Below are 16,501 nucleotides of genomic sequence, written 5' to 3' on the forward strand. Positions count from 1 at the left end.
ATTTAAGATCCCTAAGTTAGATTGCAGTCTCACAACTTATGCCATTGTAAATTTTAGATGATTAAACATACAACTGTAAGAGCTAGAATCTTAAAATATTAACAGGAAAATAGAAGTTTTATATGGTAGTAATGAGAAGGAGGCCATTTTAAAGATTCAGCCAAAAAAAGAAAAATTGATAGATTTAACCACCCAAAAATTGTAGAGAACTTATACATATAAAAAAATCAATACAATCTTTGCAGTGTGTTTGAGAAAGATGAGTATTTGTAATATATAAAGAATTAATAGAAATTAATAAGGACATGAAGGGAATACACACACACACACAGAGAAATGGCGTTGTACATTTATTGAGGATGAGTGAAATGTAAATTGAAACATCAAGGTTTAGTTTTTATCTTGACCACATTTTAGTGTTTGGGTAGATATAAAGAGACATACATTACTTATAGGAATATAAATTGTTACAATGCATTAAAAGCCTTAAAATTTAGATGTTTCGAAAAATGTATTCCATGATTAACAGTGATTATTTCTGTTGATATAACTCTTGGTGATTTTGCCTCTGTTTTTGTTTTCCTGTTGTCTTTTTTTAATATAAAAAATATGTATTATATGTAATAAATAAAATATAAAAATTTTAATCTTTCAATGTTAAGTCCACACCTTTGGACCAGTTTCTAAACATAATAGTGCAAATAGCTCGTGCTAAGTAGTACTTGTCTCTTTTATCCAGAGACTGCTAGGAATTATTTTAAAAATATGGCCATTGCACTCCATCCTGGGTGACAGAGTCATACCCTGTCTCAGATAAAATAAAATATAAAGTAAAAATAGATAAAATAATTAAAAAATCAAATGCACTTACCTGGTATGCTACCACCTATATATTGACCTTCCAAGACGAGACAAATATTTTATGTAGCACAGTGCTAAAGTTAATTATGTGATAACTTTCATCTCCATGAATGCTGCTCTTGTTTTGTGTATAATATAAAACACTGTATGCACACACCTATATCAATATGTATTGTATAATATATAAATATGTTTAAGTATATTTAATAAATATGTTGAATTTAATATAATGTTAATTTGTTAATTACATTATAGATATGTTAAATACAATCATGCATCACTTCATGGCAAGGATACATTCTGAGAAACATGTCGCTAGGCTCTCTTGTCATTGTGTAGACACCACAGAGTGCACTTACACACACCTGGAATGTATGGACTACTACACACCTAGGCTGTATGGTATAACCTTTTGCTCTTAGACTGTAAACCTGTCCAGCATGCTACTGTACTGAATACTGCAGGCAATTGTAACACAGTGCTATTTGTATCTTTAAACATATTTAAACATAGAAAAGGTAATGAGTTGTGCTGAGATGTTAAAACAGCTATAACATCACTAGGCAATAGGAATGTTTCAGCTCCATTAATAATCTTTTTTTTTGAGATAGAGATTCGCTCTTGTTGGCCAGGCTGGAGTGTAGTGGCGTGATCTCCGCTCACTACAACCTCACCTCCTGGGTTCAAGCAATTCTCCTGCCTCAGCCTCCTGAGTAGCTGAGATTACAGGGGCATGCCATTACAGCTGGCTAATTTTTCCATGTTTAGTAGAGACGGGGTTTCACCATGTTGGTCAGGCTCATGTCGAACTCCTGACCTCAGGTGATCCACCCGCCTCGGCCTTCCAAAGTGCTGGGATTACAGGTGTGAGCCATCATGCCTGGCCAGCTCCCTTATAATCTTATGGGACCATGGTCATCTATGCAGTCTGTCATTAACTGAAACATTGTTAGGCATATGACTGTATATTGAATAAATATAAATATACATATAATACTTACTAGATATAAATGCTGTACCATATATGTTATGGTACTCTGAATGTGTTATATTTGTATTTAAGATTATATGTACATAATAGGAGTGGCCTTCATGGATATGAAAGATGTCTGAAACAGTCATCTGTATATTTGCTGGTGGCGATGTGCCTCCTGCTTAATTTCTGAACCAGCTTTCCTCCAGCAACCATATCACAATACTTAGACCTGAGATTGTCCCCGCTGCATAATCCACACTTTGAGTCCCTGACGAACCCTGCCTTAATTTGATTACTGCTCACTGTGCCGCCAACAGCCACAGTGAAGTATTTACGATGTAGACTGCAGCCTCTGGCATTGAATGCCTAAGATTTACGGCAAGCACTGCCATAACCTACTTCAAAAACTTTACAGTGTTTTCCAGTAGGAGAGTGTGGTATGTGTATTTTGCAAGTCCATTTAGAGAGAGTCATTTGTAAAAAACAGGAACTCAAGACTATAGCAATCCCATTTGCCGGTCACATATTGCAGCGTGTTTTATTGTCAGGGTGCAGGGAACCCTGTGGAGAAAACTGGCCTACGTGCAGCGGACAGAGGAGACAGGAGACTATTGTACTGCCCGCCGAGGTGCAGTTGCTGATCGTGCTTCTGCCTTCAGTAGAATGGGGGCTGTGTTTGGTTCTTTGATCGCCCTTTACGAGCCACAGCCTGATAAGGTCACTCAAGTGGAGCTTGTTTGGCAGCACCCATGCCAAGATCTAGCTTGTCATCACATAGAAATCTGAGAACATCTGCCAGACACCAGGTATATACACCGTGCTCGTACATAGGGGGTTGACACTAGACAGAAGCCTTAACAGGCATGGGATCCCAGCCCATCTCTTACAGGTGGAGAAACTGAGGCCCAAAGGGAGCCTCTTGCAGAGCTCACTATCAAGTAGAAGTAGACCTGGGGGCTCCTGCCCCTCCTGTGGGTGCTCTGTCTTCAATTCTATTGCAGCAGCCTCTTCTGCCTCTGACAGAGCATGGAGCATTGCCTCTGATTTTAGCTGCTAACCTTTTGTCACCAGTTTTGTGTACTCTTGGGGTTTTTCCCTCTCTCTTTGCCTCAAGTCATTTCCAAGGTGAATTTAGTATTTAAGATAGACACAAAATGGAAAACTAAGGAAAGATAGAATAGGGGTATTTAGTGTTGATATTTCCAAATTATTCCCATACGACTCACCATTACCTGAGGTTGTGCTGCAGACTTCCTTCCTCCCCCTCCCAACTTACCTCTTATTTCTCTTTTCCAAGAATTGCGATGGAAACCTACATCCGCCAGCGGCAGCTTATCATGTCACCTTTGATAACATCACATGTGACTGGGGAGAATGAGCCACTCACTTCAGTCTTGAATAAAGTGATTGCAGCAAAGGAAGTGAATCACAAAGGGCAAGGTACAGTCCAGTGCCAGAGCTGGGAGGGACTCTGCTGAGGGTGGGGGACATTCACAGCTGGGTCCTTGGACTCCTGCCCTTTATTATCTTTCTCTGATACAAAACAGCCTCTGCTGGGGACCTCAGGCTTCCTACCACAGGCTTTTAAGACTAAATTGCATTGAAATGGACCCAGCAGTGATTTGATCACAGTTGTGTTTTGTAAATTCTGTGGAACAAATTTTTATCCCATGAGTCTTTACTCTTTATTCATTTATTTATTTATTTATTTTGAGACGGTCTCATGTTGTCACCCAGGCTGGAGTGCAGTTGCATGGTCTTGGCTCACTGCAGTCTCCACTTCCTGGGCTCAAGCAATCCTCCTACCTCAGCCTCCCAAGTAGCTGGGACTACAGGCATGCACCACCATGCTCAGCTAATTTTTAAATTTTTTGTAGAGATGGGATCTTACTATATTGCCCAGGCTGGTCTCAACTTCTGGCCTCAAGTGATCCTCCCACCTTGGCCTCCCAAATCCCTGGAACTATAGGCATGAGCCACCACTCCTGGCCTCCACATTTTTGTCTACCCTTCATTCCCAATGCCGACCCTAGATAATAATTATGCTCTATTCTGAATAAGTTTATCCCATCACATTTTTTAAAACTGAGAGGAAGGAAACCAAAGTAATACAGATGAATATGTATTAATATAAAATAATGTAAAAATTTTAGTTTTCAGTATCTCCATATCATGCTCTGTTGATAGAGTTTTAACTAAGAGAAGTTCTGCTTATTGAAACTGCATTTTGAATCAAATAAGGAAAAGCAGTTTAAAGACGCAAATACCAAGGTGATGACCATATTTGTAAAATTTCAAACATGAATACTTTGATTTTCCTTAATATTTTATAAATCTTTCACCTTTTACTAAAGATTTCCATGGAGAGGAACCACTCTGAGCTTTAATCAACTTTTTAAGACCTTGTGTTTGCAGAGCTTATGAAATTAGTTTAAAAAAACGAAGCAGCATTGTTGTCTGGGGTAATACCCAAGGGTTTGTTGTCCCATGCCAAGAAAATTAAGGACATGGACACACACAAAGATGGAGTTTAGGAGTGGAGGTTTAATAGGCAAAAGAAAGAGAAAGGAGAATAGTTCTCTGTCTCTCATGAGAGATAGGGGCTCCCAGATTTTATAGGCAGGCTTGAGGAGGTGGTGTCTGATTTCTGTAGGGCCTACAGATTGGTTGGACCAGGTGTAACATTTACATCGCATGCAGGGAAGACTGGTCACTCCATTCTAATCTTATGCAAATGGGCTTTCCACCTGGCTGGTGCCATGTTGTCTACTTCTTACTGTACACGTGGCTCTCAAAGAGAAGGGATGATGGAGACGCCATGTTAGACATGCCTAGCTCCAGGTAGCCCTTTCCTATTGGCACAACTGCTGGCATTCACCCATGTGAGCTTCCAGCTTGCTTGTCTATGTCTGCAGCTCAATTTTACAGGCTAATCTTTGTTGGAAAAGAAAATGATTTGGGGGCTGCTTTTCATTAAGAGGAAAACCTTGCTGAGGATTTCCTTACTGTCACTATCTGTCTAAATAATTTCTTAACTCCTATTTCAAAAATATGTAGAGACTGGCCCGGGGGTGGCTCACGCCTGTAGTCCCAGCACTTTGGGAGGCCAAGGTGGGTGGATCACAAGATCAGGAATTGGAGACCCTCCTGAACAACATGGTGAAACCTTGTCTCTACTAAAAATACAAAAATTAGCTGGGCATGGTGGCATGGCTGTAATCCCAGCTACTCAGGAGGCTGAGGCAGGAGAATCGTTTGAACCACAAAGTCAGAGATTGCAGTGAGCCAAGATTTTGCCACTACTCTCCAGTATGGCAACAGAGCGAGACTCCGTCTCAAAAAAAATATATATATATATATATAGAGAGAGAGAGAGACTGAATTAGTCTGTACATATCAAAAATACAGAGACTGAATGACTTTTTTTCACTACCCTGTAACCGTCTTCCAAAATAGAAGCAATCAGAAAACATGTTATTTTCATAATATTTAGTTTCTTATGTACTTGCAATTATTCTGCATAGGAAAGACATGCAAGGAATCAGTAAAGAATCTGAAAACAAATAACTAAATATATTTCTGTTTTTGTTTTTGTTTTTTTGAGATGGAGTCTCACTCTGTCGCCCAGGCTGGAGTGCAATGGTGCAATCCCGGCTCACTGCAACTTCTGTCACCTGGGTTCCAGTGATTCTCCAGATTCAGCCTCCCAAGTAGCTGGGATTACAGACACCTGTCATCACACCTGGCTAATTTTTCTATTTTTAGTAGAGACGGGCTTTTACTATGTTAGCCAGGCTGGTCTCGAACTCCTGAACTCAAGTGATCCTCCCACCTCGGTCTCCCAAAGTGCTGGGATTACAGGTGTAAGCCACTGTGCCTGGCCCTATTTCTGTTTTTTTTTAGAGCTCTTAACTAAGTATAATTTCAGCTGGAGTGGAAAACCCTTATACTAAATAGATTACCATGTACGTGTAATTTTTTAAACAAAACTGAAAAAAAGTCATTTCCATTCTTGCTACCTAACAGCAAAACAAGCACTTTTCTTTTTTTCTTTCTTTTTTTCCCAAATACCATACTTCATGCCAAACAAGCACTTTCCAAATGTTTTTATGCTCTTCACAAATACTTTTTTATGGCTGCATAATATTCTAGCATTTAGACTTAAGAAGAGGGAATCCCCTAGATAAACACTTAAGTGCTTTCTAATTTGTTGTTATTACAAATATAAAAACCCGTACTCTGACTATCTTTATACATGAAGTCTTTTCCATGTTTAAGACTGTCTCCCCAAGAAAATTCCCAGAAGTTGGATTTCTAGATCACATGCTGGGAACAAGCCTACACCTGGAGATATAAATATTGCCAAATCGCTTGCCATAGATTTCTACCATGTGTGAGTGTTTATCTTACTGCACTCTTGGTTATGTTGCAAACTGATATTTAAAAATCATTACGGCTGGGCATGATGTCTCATGCCTGTAATCCCAGCACTTTGGGAGGCTGAGGCTGGTGGATTAGTTGAGGTTAGGAGTTCAAGACCAGCCTGGCTAACATGGTGAAACCCCATCTCTACTAAAAAAAAAAATACAATGATTAGCCAGTGTATTGGTGCACACCTGTAATCCCAGCTACTGGGAAGGCTAAGGCATGAGAATTGCTTGAACTCAGGAGTCAGAAGTTGCAGTGAGGCCAGGCGTGGTGGCTCAAGCCTGTAATCCCAGCACTTTGGGAGGCCGAGGTGGGTGGATCACGAGGTCAGGAGATCGAGACCATCCTGGCTAACACGGTGAAACCCCGTCTCTACTAAAAATACAAGAAAATTAGCCGGGCGAGGTGGCAGGCGCCTGTAGTCCCAGCTACTCGGGAGGCTGAGGCAGGAGAATGGCGTGAACCCGGGGGGCGGAGCTTGCAGTGAGCCGAGATCGCGCCACTGCACTCTAGCCTGGGGCACAGAGCAAGACTCCGTCTCAAAAAAAAAAAAAAAAAAATTACTCTATTAAAAATACAAAAAACTAGCCGGGCATGGTGGTGGGCACCTGTAGTCCCAGATACTCGGAGGCTGAGGTGGGAGAATGGCGTGAACCCGGGAGGTGGAGCTTGCAGTGAGCCGAGATCAGGCCACTGCACTCCAGCCTGGGCCACACAGCGAGACTCCGTCTCAAAAAAAAAAAAAAAAAAGAAGTTGCAGTGAGCTGAGATGATGCCACCGCATTCCGCCTGGGCAACAAAGTGAGACTCTGTCTCAAAGAAAGAAAAAAAAGAAAAATGGTTTGTTCTCAGAGGTTTAATAACTATACACTTCTTTTTCCTTTTAACATTCTGCCTTCTTTTTCTATGTAATTCATTATTGGGAATTTATTTTAATGAAAATACAAGATGAGAAATTAAATTTTTTTAGGTAGCAAGAAAATAATCCCAGCATATTCATGTAATTATTGGATTTTTTTCATGATTTGTTATGCCTCTTTTGCCATATATGAAATTGCTATATACTATAGTATTTCATTGTTTCATGTATATGTCTTTTTTTTTTACCACTAGTATCACAGATCATTGTAGCTTTACCATATATTCTGGTATCTGGTAGGGCCTATCTTTACCCTTTTCTTCCCCCAAAGTTAGCATCTGTTCACATCTCTGTCGAATTCTCAAAGAGGTCATGTTGTGATTTTAATGGAAGTGTCATTAAAATTATAGGTCAACTGGGGGAGAATTTACATCTTTATAGTAAGATTGTGACTATACAATTTAAATGTTCTTCTTCTCAACAGTTATGCATGTGTTATACAGATCATACAAAGAACTAAAAATTTATCTTTTATTTGTTTAAAGGACTTTGGGTATCCTTGAAGCTCTTGCCAGGTGACCTCACCCAGGTTCAGAAGAATTTTTCACACTTGGTTGATAGATCAACAGCAATAGCCCGGAAGATGGGCTTTCCTGAAATCATACTGCCGGGTAAGCACTTTGCATGGCTCACCTGTTTGCTTCCTCCTGTGCAGCGATTGTTTCTTATTGGACAGTGGAGGCAGCTTGGATCCAGAAGACTTGGTTGTTTACATTCATTGGTCCTGAGGCAACTGGGACACAAACAGAGACACCTGCAGTACTTAAGAAGCTACCCAGTGTGCAAGCCCAAGATAATGCTTTTAAACATAACTCAGGCCAGGCGCAGTGGCTCAAGCCTGTAATCCCAGCACTTTGGGAGGCCGAGACGGGCGGATCACGAGGTCAGGAGATCGAGACCACCCTGGCTAACACGGTGAAACCCCGTCTCTACTAAAAAATACAAAAAACTAGCCGGGCGCGGTGGCGGGCGCCTGTAGTCCCAACTACTCGGGAGGCTGAGGCAGGAGAATGGTGTGAACCCAGGAGGCGGAGCTTGCAGTGAGCTGAGATCCGGCCACTGCACTCCAGCCTGGGCGGCAGAGCGAGACTCCGTCTCAAAAAAAAAAAAAAAAAAAAAAAAAACATAACTCAAATTTTCTTACTCTCTCTTTTACACAGACTCTCTCAGATAGCACAGGGTGCTCCGTTCAGGAGACTGATTGGCCTCATTTGTGTGTCCCTTTCTCGTTATGACGTCCCCAGCATGTGGGCGCCTTGCTCTCTCCATTCTCTGCAGCTCCAAAAGTGCTCTGGCTCTCCCTGTTCTTGTTGTGACGAGAATGTCAGCATTTTCCTGTTTCATCTTCTTTCTAGTGATCTGCATATGTGTGTGTTCTCTCAATTCGCTGACTTCACCCATTTAATTTTAATCTCCGTACTAAGAAAAGGGAATCAGTCCCTCAAATTTTATACATGTTGCTATAAACTAACTGATATTAATAGAAATTCTAGAAAAACAACCATGCCATGTTAGAAAAATTCTAGAAAACCAACTTATCTGTTGCACAAAAATCCAGGTTATTTTAGGCCAGGCATGGTGGCTCATGTCTGTAATCCCAGCACTTTGGGAGGCCGAGGCAGGCAGATCACTTGAGGTCAGGACTTTGAGTCCAGCCTGGCCAACATGGTAAAACTTGTCTCTATCAAAAATACAAAAATTAGCTGGACATGATGGCAGGTGCCTGTAGTCCCAGCTACTCAGGAGGCCGAGGCATGAGAATCGCTTGAGCCCGAGAGGCAGAGCTTGCAGTGAGCTATGATTGCGCCACTGCACTCCAGCCTGGGTGACAGAGCAAGACTCTGTCTCAAAAAAAAATAAAAATAAAAAATTAGGTATTTTAAAGTAATACAAGATCTTATTTCTCCTTTGAGAAATTAAGGGGCAGTGATAACTTGTTGCTGCCTACACTCTCTACATGTAGTGAGTCTTAAATGAATATTTGTGGAATGAATGAATAAAAAAGTAATAAAATGGAGATCACTCTTTTTTTCTTTTTCTCATAAAAGAAGATAGTTTTTTGCTTATTTTGTCCATTACATGGCCATTTTACCCTGATATACATTCATCAACATTCTGGGAAAATGTTTTGTCTTCTTGTTAAAGAAAAATTTTACTGCTACAACAAGACACAAATCTGAAAACATAAAGTAGAGGAGTTTATTCTTTGATCAAGGTGACAGCAGGGTTGGCTTCTCCTGAGGCCTTTGAATAAGGTGAGTTTACCTTTGAAATCTGGCTTGTAAAATAACATTTTTTTTGTTTGTTTTTTGTTTTTAAGTCAATAGGATTGGTTCATAGAATGCCAAGGGCTACATCGGTTTTAAAATTCATCTAGAATATGGCCAGGCGAGATGGCTTACATCTGTAATCCCGCACTTTGAGAGGCTGAGGTGGGTGGATCACTTGAGGTCAGGAGTTTAAGACCAGCCTGGCCAACATGGTAAAACCCCATCTCTATTCCAAACACAAAAATTAGCTGGGCAAGTTGATGTGCACCTGTAATCCCAGTTACTTGGGAGGCTGAGGCAGGAGAATTGCTTGAACCCGGGAGGTGGTGGTTGCAGTGAGCTGAGATTGTACCACTGCACTCCAGGGTGACACAGCAAGACTCTATCTCAAAAAGAAAAAAAAGCCGGGAGTGGTGGTGCGTGCCTGTAATCCCAGCTACTGGGAAGGCTGAAGTGGGAGGATCACTTGAACTCAGGAGGCAGAGTTTGTAGTGACGTTAGATCGTGCCACTGCACTCCAGCCTGGGAAATAGAGAAGACTCTGTCTCAAGAAAGAAAGACAAAAAAAAAATCATCTAGGGGGACGGTTCCAAGATGGCCGAATAGGAACAGCTCCAGTCTACAGCTCCCATTGTGAGCGACACAGAAGACGGGTGATTTCCGCATTTCCAACTGAGGTACCAGGTTCATCTCACTGGGGCGTGTCGGACAGTGGGTGCAGCCCACCAAGCGTGAGCCGAAGCAGGGTGAGGCATCGCCTCACACGGGAAGCTCAAGGGGTCAGGGAATTCCCTTTCCTAGCCAAACAAAGCAGTGACAGACGGCACCTGGAAAATCAGGTCACTCCCACCCTAATACTGCGCTTTTCCAATGGTCTTAGCAAACGGCACACCAGGAGATTATATCCCACGCCTGGCTCAGAGGATTCCACGCCCATGGAGCCTCGCTCATTGCTGGCACAGCAGTCTGAGATCGAACTGCAAGCTGGCAGCGAGACTGGGGGAGGGGCGCCCGCCATTGCTGAGGCTTGAGTAGGTAAACAAAGCTGCCAGGAAGCTCGAACTTGGTGGAGCCCACCTCAGTTCAAGGAGGCCTGCCTTCCTCTGTAGACTCCACCTCTAGGGGCAGGGCATAGCCAAACAAAAGGCAGCAGAAACCTCTGCAGACTTAAATGTCCCTGTCTGACAGCTTTGAAGAGAGTAGTGGTTTTCCCAGCACAGAGCTTGAGATCTGAGAACGGACAGACTGCCTCCTCAAATGGGTCCCTGACCCCCAAATAGCCTAACTGGGAGACATCCCCCAGTAGGGGCCGAGTAACACATCACACAGCCAGGTACCCCTCTGACACGAAACTTCCAGAGGAATGATCAGGCAGCAACATTTTCTGTTCAGTAATATTCGCTGTTCTGCAGCCTCCACTGCTGATTCCCAGGCAAACAGGGTCTGGAGTGGACCTCCTGCAAACTCCAACAGACCTGCAGCTGATGGTCCTGACTGTCAGAAGGAAAACTAACAAACAGAAAGGACATCCACACCAAAACTCCAACTGTACATCACCATCATCAAAGACCAAAGGTAGATAAAACCACAAAGATGGGGAAAAAACAGAACAGAAAAACTGAAAATTCTAAAAATCAGAGTGCCTCTCCTCCTCCAAAAAATGCAGCTCCTCGCCGGCAATGGAACAAAGCTGGACAGAGAATGACTTTGACAAGTTGAGAGAAGAAGGCTTCAGACGAACAAACTTCTCCGAGCTAAAGGAGGAAGTTCAAACCCATAGCAATTAAGTTAAAAACCTGAAAAAAGATTAGACAAATGGCTAACTAGAATAACCAATGCAGAGAAGTCCTTAAAGGATCTGATGGAGCTGAAAACCATGGCACGAGAACTACGTGATGAATGCACAAGCTTCAGTAGCCAATTCGATCAACTGGAAGAAAGGGTATCAGAGATGGAAGAGCAAATGAATGAAATGAAGCAAGAAGAGAAGTTTAGAGAAAGAAGAATAAAAAGAAATGAACAAAGCCTTCAAGAAGTATGAGACTATGTGAAAGACCAAATCTACATCTGATTGGTGTACCTGAAAGTGATGGGGACAATGGAACCAAATTGGAAAACACTCTTCAGGATATTATCCAGGAGAACTTCCCCAACCTAGCAAGGCAGGCCAACATTCAAATTCAGGAAATACAGAGAATGCCACAAGGATACTTCTTGAGAAGAGCAACTCCAAGACACATAATTGTCAGATTCACCAAGGTTGAAATGAAGGAAAAAATGTTAAGGGCAGTCAGACAGAAAGGTCGGATTACCCACAGAAGGAAGCCCAACAGACTAACAGCAGATCACTCAGCAGAAACTCTACAAGCCAGAAGAGAGTGGGGACCAGTATTCAACATTCTTAAGGAAAAGAATTTTCAACCTGAAATTTCATATCCAGCCAAACTAAGCTTCATAAGTAAAGGAGAAATAAAATCTTTTACAGACAAGCAAATGCTGAGAGATTTTGTCACCACCAGGCTTGCCCTACAAGAGCTCCTGAAGGAAGCACTAAACATGGAAAGGAACAAATGGTACCAGCAACTGCAAAAAACACGCCAAGTTGTAGAGACCATCGATGCTAGGAAGAAACTGCATCAACTAACGAGCAAAATAACCAGCTAACATCATAATGACAGGATCAAATTCACACATAACAATATTAACCTTAAATGTAAATGGGATTAATGCTCCAATTAAAAGACACAGACTGGCAAATTGGATAAAGAGTCAAGACCCATTAGTTTGCTGTATTCAGGAGACCCATCTCACGTGCAGAGACACACATAGGCTCAAAATAAAGGGATGGAGGAAGATCTACCAAGCAAATGGGAAACAAAAAAAGGCAGGGGTTGCAATCCTAGTCTCTGATAAAACAGACTTTAAACCAACAAAGATCAAAAGGGACAAAGAAGGCCATTACATAATGGTAAAGGGATCAATTCAACAAGAAGAGCTAGCTATCCTAAATATACATGCACCCAATACAGGAGCACCCAGATTCATACAGCAAGTCCTTAGAGACCTACAAAGGGACTTAGACTCCCATACAATAATAATGGGAGACTTTAACATCCCACTGTCAACATTAGACAGATCAACGAGACAGAAAGTTAACAAGGATATCCAGGAATTGAACTCAGCGCTGCACCAAGCAGACCTAATAGACATCTACAGAACTCTCCACTCCAAATCAACGGAATATACATTCTTCTCAGCACCACATCGCACTTATTCCAAAATTGACCACATAGTTGGAAGTAAAGCATTCCTCGGCAAATGTAAAAGAACAGAAATTATAACAAACTGTCTCTCCGACCACAGTGCAATCAAACCAGAACTCAGGATTAAGAAACTCACTCAAAACTGCTCAACTACATGGAAACTGAACAACCTGCTTCTGTATGACTACTGGGTAAATAATGAAATGAAGGCAGAAATAAAGATGTTCTTTGAAAAAAACAAATCGGCCGGGCACGGTGGCTCACGCCTGTAATCCCAGCACTTTGGGAGGCCGAGGTGGGCGGATCACAAGGTCAGGAGATCGAGACCACGGTGAAACCCCGTCTCTACTAAAAATACAAAAAAAAAAAAAAAAAAAAAAAAATTAGCTGGGCGCGGTTGTGGGCGCCTGTAGTCCCAGCTACTCGGGAGGCTGAGGCAGGAGAATGGCGTGAACCCGGGAGGCGGAGCTTGCAGTGAGCCGAGATCGCGCCACTGCACTCCAGCCTGGGCGACAGAGCGAGACTCCGTCTCAAAAAAAAAAAAAAAAAAGAAAAAGAAAAAAACAAATCATGAGTGAACTCCCATTCACAATTGCTTCAAAGAGAATAAAATACCTAGGAATCCAACTTACAAGGGATATGAAGGACCTCTTCAAGGAGAGTTACAAACCACTGATAAGATAAAATGAAATAAAAGAGGATACAAACAAATGGAAGAACATTCCATGCTCATGGATAGGAAGAATCAGTATCGTGAAAATGGCCATACTGCCCAAGGTAATTTATAGATTCAGTGCCATCCCTATCAAGCTACCAGTGACTTCACATAATTGGAAAAAACTACTTTAAAGTTCATATGGAACCAGAAAAAAGCCCGCATTGCCAAGTCAATCCTAAGGCAAAGGAACAAAGTTGGAGGCATCATGCTACCTGACTTCAAACTATACTGCAAGGCTATAGTAACCAAAACAGCATGGTACTGATACCAAAACAGAGATATAGACCAATGAAACAGAACAGAGGCCTCAGAAATAACACCACACATCTACAATCATCTGATCTTGGACAAACCTGACGAAAACAAGAAGTGGGGAAAGGATTCCCTATTTAATAAATGGTGCTTAGAAAACTGGCTAGCCATATGTAGAAAGCTAAAACTGGATCCCTTCCTTATACTTTATACAAAAATTAATTCAAGGTAGATTAAAGACTTAAATGTTAGACCTAAAACCATAAAAACCGTAGAAGAAAACCTAGGCAATACCATTCAGGACATAGGCATGGGCAAGGACTTCATGTCTAAAACACCAAAGCAATGGCAACAAAAGCCAAAGTTGACAAACGGGATCTAATTAAACTAAAAAGCTTCTGCACAGCAAAAGAAACTGCTATCAGAGTGAACAGGCAACCTGCAGAATGGGAGAAAATTTTTGCAATCTACTCATCTGACAAAGGGCTAATATCCAGAATCTACAAGGAGCACAAACAAATTTACAAGAAAAAAACAACCCCATCAACATGTGGGCGAAGGATATGAACAGACACTTCTCAAAAGAAGACATTTATGCAGCCAACAGACACATGAAAAAATGCTCATCATCACTGGCCATCAGAGAAATGCAAATCAAAACCACAATGAGATACCATCTCACACCAGTTAGAATGGTGATCATTAAAAAGTCAGGAAACAACAGGTGTTGGAGAGGATGTGGAGAAATAGGAACATTTTTACACTGTTGGTGGGAGTGTAAACTAGTTCAACCATTGTGGAAGACAGTGTGGCGATTCCTCAGGAATCTAGAACTAGAAATACCATTTGACCCAGCCATCCCATTATTGGGTATATACCCAAAGGATTATAAATCACACTGCTGTAAAGACACATGCACACGTATGTTTATTGCGGCACTATTCACAATAGCAAAGACTTGGAACCAACCCAGATGTCCTATAGTGATAGACTGGATTAAGAAAATGTGGCATGTATACACCATGGAATACTATGCAGCCATAAAAAAGGATGAGTTCATGTCCTTTGTAGGGACATGGATGAAGCTGGAAACCATCATTCTCAGCAAACTATTGCAAGGACAAAAAACCAAACACTGCGTGTTCTCACTCGTAAGTGGGAATTGAACAACGAGAACACTTGGACACAGGAAGGGGAACATCACACACTTGGGCCTGTTGTAGGATAGGGGGAGTGGGGAGGGATAGCATTAGGAGATATACCTAATGTAAATGACGAGTTAATGGGTGCAGCACACCAACATGGCACATGTATACGTATGTAACAAGCCTGCACATTGTGCACATGTACCCTAGAACTTAAAGTATAATTTAAAAATTAAAAGATCATCTAGAACAAGGGTTTCCAGTGCTAGTCTGTGGATCAGCTAATCAAGATCTCCTTGAAGATCTCCATGAAAATACAGATTCCCAGATTTCTAGAGGCTGATTAAGAGCTCCCAGGGTGATCCGGTGGTGAGTCAGTTCTGAGAAATTCAGGTCTAGACCCAACTCCCTGAGCTTGGAACTCCTTCCTGTTGTCCCATCACCATGTGAACTGGTTCCGGTTGCCTCCTTAACTCTCCCCTGTACCTCCTTGCCCTCCAGCGAGGAGCTTTGACTCTCTGTCTTCAGCCTCACAGGAGTGATTCTGTCCACTCTCCCTGTGTTCTCACCTCTGCCGGCCCCACTCCAGCCTCTCAAGAGTAGCTCTCATGAGAGTCACCCATGATCATGGTATCTCTACCTCTGATTGGTGTTTTCTAGCCTAGTGATCAGCTCTGTGACCTCTCAGCAGCATCTGACATTGTTGAAATATTTCCTTCCCTTCTCATTGGTGACCCCTCACTTTTCTCTGTTTCTCCATTTCCCTGGGGCCTCTGCTAGAACCCGTTTGCCACCTTCTCATATGCTGCTTCGCCTCTAAATGTCGAAGTTCCTTGCTTTTTGGTTCTGAGACCCTGTATTAGTGTGCTTGGGCTGCCATAGCAAAATACCACGGACTGGGTGGCGTCAGCATTAGTTTTCTCACAACAAAGGATGGGAGACTGGAAGTTCAACATCAAGGTGACAGCAGGGATGGCTTCTTGGGAGGCCTTTCTCCTTGGCTTGCAGACAGCCATCTTCTCCCTGCGTCTTCACTTGGTTGTCTCTCTGTGCATGTCTGTGTCTTAATCTCTTCGTATGAGGGCACCAGTCATATGGGATTAGGGCCCACCTATATGACCTCATTTTACCTTACTTACTCTTTTAAAGGCCCTATCTCCAAATACAGTCATATTCTGTGTTACTAGGGGTTACGGCTTCAGCATATGAATTTGGGGAGGACACAGTTCAGCCCAGAACAGCCCTCTTTCTGTTTCACCTGTATTTTCTCCCTAGGGGCGTCATCCACTCACTTGGCTTTCATCTGCCTGTCACCCTCAAATCTGTAGCCCCAGCACCAAGACCTCTTTAATGAACTCTAGGAACATATAGCCAGCTATTTCCTGCCTTAGGAGTCCCCTCTTTTTTTTTTTTTTTTTTTTTTTTTTTTGAGACAAGGTCTTGCTCTGTCATCCAGGCTGGAGTACAGTTGTATGATCATAGCTCACTGTAAGCTTCGATCTCCTGGGCTCAAGCAGTCCTCCCACCTCAGTCTCCTGGGTAGCCTGGACTACAGGCATGAGCCACCACATCTGGCTAATTTTTGTTGTTGTTGTTGTTGTTGTAGTAGAGACCAAGTTTCATTATGTTGCCCAGGCTAATCTTGAACTCCTGGGCTCAAGCAGTCCTC

The 16,501-nt window shown here is 42.2% G+C and overlaps 1 protein-coding gene and 1 non-coding gene across 8 annotated transcripts in view; both read left to right on the plus strand.

Annotated features, from left to right (window-relative positions):
- The window catches only part of DOCK5 (dedicator of cytokinesis 5), a 235,291-nt gene that overhangs the window by 119,869 nt on the left and 98,921 nt on the right, over positions 1–16,501 (plus strand). For 5 of the 7 annotated variants that reach the window (XR_012417160.1, XM_005562863.5, XM_045398048.3 and 2 more), the window contains 2 exons: positions 3,135–3,277; positions 7,670–7,795. Coding sequence is in view for 5 of the 7 variants with exons in the window: in XM_005562863.5 (XP_005562920.2) it covers positions 3,135–3,277; positions 7,670–7,795 (269 nt within the window). In the remaining 2 variants the exon portion in view is untranslated. Of the gene's footprint in view, positions 1–2,509; positions 2,644–3,134; positions 3,278–7,669; positions 7,796–16,501 lie in introns of those variants that run through there. The other 2 variants (XM_045398050.3, XM_074000506.1) reach the window with 2 other exon arrangements.
- Positions 4,142–4,255, plus strand: LOC123575448 (U5 spliceosomal RNA). Its single transcript, XR_006700722.1, has one exon. It is a non-coding gene; the product is annotated as a U5 spliceosomal RNA (small nuclear RNA).

The sequence above is a fragment of the Macaca fascicularis genome, chromosome 8 (assembly GCF_037993035.2).
Source record: "Macaca fascicularis isolate 582-1 chromosome 8, T2T-MFA8v1.1".
Classification (NCBI taxonomy): domain Eukaryota; kingdom Metazoa; phylum Chordata; class Mammalia; order Primates; family Cercopithecidae; genus Macaca; species Macaca fascicularis.